This window comes from Procambarus clarkii, chromosome 69, assembly GCF_040958095.1.
Source record: "Procambarus clarkii isolate CNS0578487 chromosome 69, FALCON_Pclarkii_2.0, whole genome shotgun sequence".
Taxonomy (NCBI): domain Eukaryota; kingdom Metazoa; phylum Arthropoda; class Malacostraca; order Decapoda; family Cambaridae; genus Procambarus; species Procambarus clarkii.
Window position 1 is genome coordinate 3,943,723 of NC_091218.1, and position 2,509 is coordinate 3,946,231.

A 2,509-nucleotide genomic window follows, 5' to 3' on the forward strand; every position below is an offset into this window, starting at 1 on the left:
GGGGGGTATGGTGGGGAAGACGAGGGGACAGAGGAGAGGGTAATGGTGGGGAGGACGAGGGGACTGGGGAGTTGGGGATGGTGGGGACAGGGGAATGCTGGGGAGGACAAAGGGACAGGTGAATGGGAGATGGTGGGGGAGGAAGAAGGACAGGGGAGGGGAAAATGGTAAGGAGGACGATGGGACAGGGAAGTGGGAATAGTGGGGATGATGTGGGGACAGGGAAGTGGGAAGGACGAGAGGACTGTGGAATGGGGAATAGCAAAGTGAATTATAATTATATATATTAATTAATTCTTATAAATTTCCAGAAGCCTGTATCAACACCCACACTAATGCAACTGAAAGAGATGTTGAGACAAGTATTGCTGATATGTTGAAGAACGCCCCAAACAAACTCGGTGGAAACAGATACAAGGTAAAGTTTGCCAATTTGCTGTAGTCTAATTCAATTTCTTTTTAGTAATCTTCGAGAACATTTATGCTATGAATAAGATAAAATAATGTAACTGATTTTGATTTATTTACTATTTATTATTTATTTACCGTTATTAGTATAATAGATCTCGTAATAATTTTGCAAAAATAATGGCATTTACTATTTTAAAAAGCTCGGGTGCAGGGGGGGGGGTTATGTAAAAGCCTGGTTTGTGCCTCGGAGAGGCTATGGGATCCAGTAAGATCGTCCTTCCTTTCCTCCCTAGAATCTGGATGTAGCAGGTGCTCAATTGTCAAAAGTGAAAAATTGGTTTTGTCTTCCGAATGCACCATTTCTGTAAATTTGCTAATAATCTTTTAAAAATAGTAAATGCCATTATTTTTGCAAAATTATTACGAGATCTATTATACTAATAACGGTTTGATAAAATACAGTAGACTGCCTACTGGATAATAGTTCCAGTCCACCTGTAGACAGGGATCTCACATCAGCTTGTATATTATACAAGGATAAGATTTGATAAATTCAGTTATTTGACTGAACACTGGCTCTGTTTAAATCAGAGATTTAAACATACATAGTCTAACCTAGCTCCATAACTAACAGCCATTAGCCATTAGCCATTCATGCACAGCCATCAGCTGGGCCATAGACCGGCAATTTTGCTTTTTTCCCAAGCCGGTCTGTTTTTTTTCGATGCCTCAGTGGCCCATGCACAGGTCCGTTCAAGGGGATTAAATAGCCGTTCTATGGCCCCAGGGTTTGTATTTTATCAAACTCTTATTAGAATAATAGATCTCGTAATAATTTTGCAAAAATAGTAGCATTTACTATTTTAAAAAGCTCGGGTGCAGGGGGGGGGGGTTATGTAAAAGCCTGGTTTGTGCCTCGGAGAGGCTATGGGATCCAGTAAGATCGTCCTTCCTTTCCTCCCTAGAATCTGGATGTAGCAGGTGCTCAATTGTCAAAAGTGAAAAATTGGTTTTGTCTTCCGAATGCACCATTTCTGTAAATTTGCTAATAATCTTTTAAAAATAGTAAATGCCATTATTTTTGCAAAATTATTACGAGATCTATTATACTAATAACGGTTTGATAAAATACAGTAGACTGCCTACTGGATAATAGTTCCAGTCCACCTGTAGACAGGGATCTCACATCAGCTTGTATATTATACAAGGATAAGATTTGATTTACTTTTGTATTTATATGCATATATGCATTTATATGCATTATTCTCTAGAATAATAGATCTCGTAATAATTTTGCAAAAATAGTGGCATTTACTATTTTAAAAAGCTCGGGTGCAGGGGGGGGGGGTTTGTGTAAAAGCCTGGTTTGTGCCTCGGAGAGGCTATGGGATCCAGTAAGATCGTCCTTCCTTTCCTCCCTAGAATCTGGATGTAGCAGGTGCTCAATTGTCAAAAGTGAAAAATTGGTTTTGTCTTCCGAATGCACCATTTCTGTAAATTTGCTAATAATCTTTTAAAAATAGTAAATGCCATTATTTTTGCAAAATTATTACGAGATCTATTATACTAATAACGGTTTGATAAAATACAGTAGACTGCCTACTGGATAATAGTTCCAGTCCACCTGTAGACAGGGATCTCACATCAGCTTGTATATTATACAAGGATAAGATTTGATAAATTCAGTTATTTGACTGAACACTGGCTCTGTTTAAATCAGAGATTTAAACATACATAGTCTAACCTAGCTCCATAACTAACAGCCATTAGCCATTAGCCATTCATGCACAGCCATCAGCTGGGCCATAGACCGGCAATTTTGCTTTTTTCCCAAGCCGGTCTGTTTTTTTTCGATGCCTCAGTGGCCCATGCACAGGTCCGTTCAAGGGGATTAAATAGCCGTTCTATGGCCCCAGGGTTTGTATTTTATCAAACTCTTATTAGAATAATAGATCTCGTAATAATTTTGCAAAAATAGTAGCATTTACTATTTTAAAAAGCTCGGGTGCAGGGGGGGGGGGTTATGTAAAAGCCTGGTTTGTGCCTCGGAGAGGCTATGGGATCCAGTAAGATCGTCCTTCCTTTCCTCCCTAGAATC

At 39.3% G+C, this 2,509-nt stretch overlaps 1 protein-coding gene across 1 annotated transcript in view; it reads left to right on the forward strand.

Annotated features, from left to right (window-relative positions):
* The first annotated feature begins 290 nt into the window (after window positions 1-290).
* The window catches only part of LOC138355918 (uncharacterized), a 4,997-nt gene continuing 2,778 nt past the window's right edge, over window positions 291-2,509 (forward strand). The window contains exon 1 of the mRNA XM_069311468.1: window positions 291-418. Coding sequence (XP_069167569.1) covers window positions 374-418 — 45 coding nt within the window. The 5' untranslated portion in view covers window positions 291-373. The remainder of the gene's footprint in view (window positions 419-2,509) is intronic.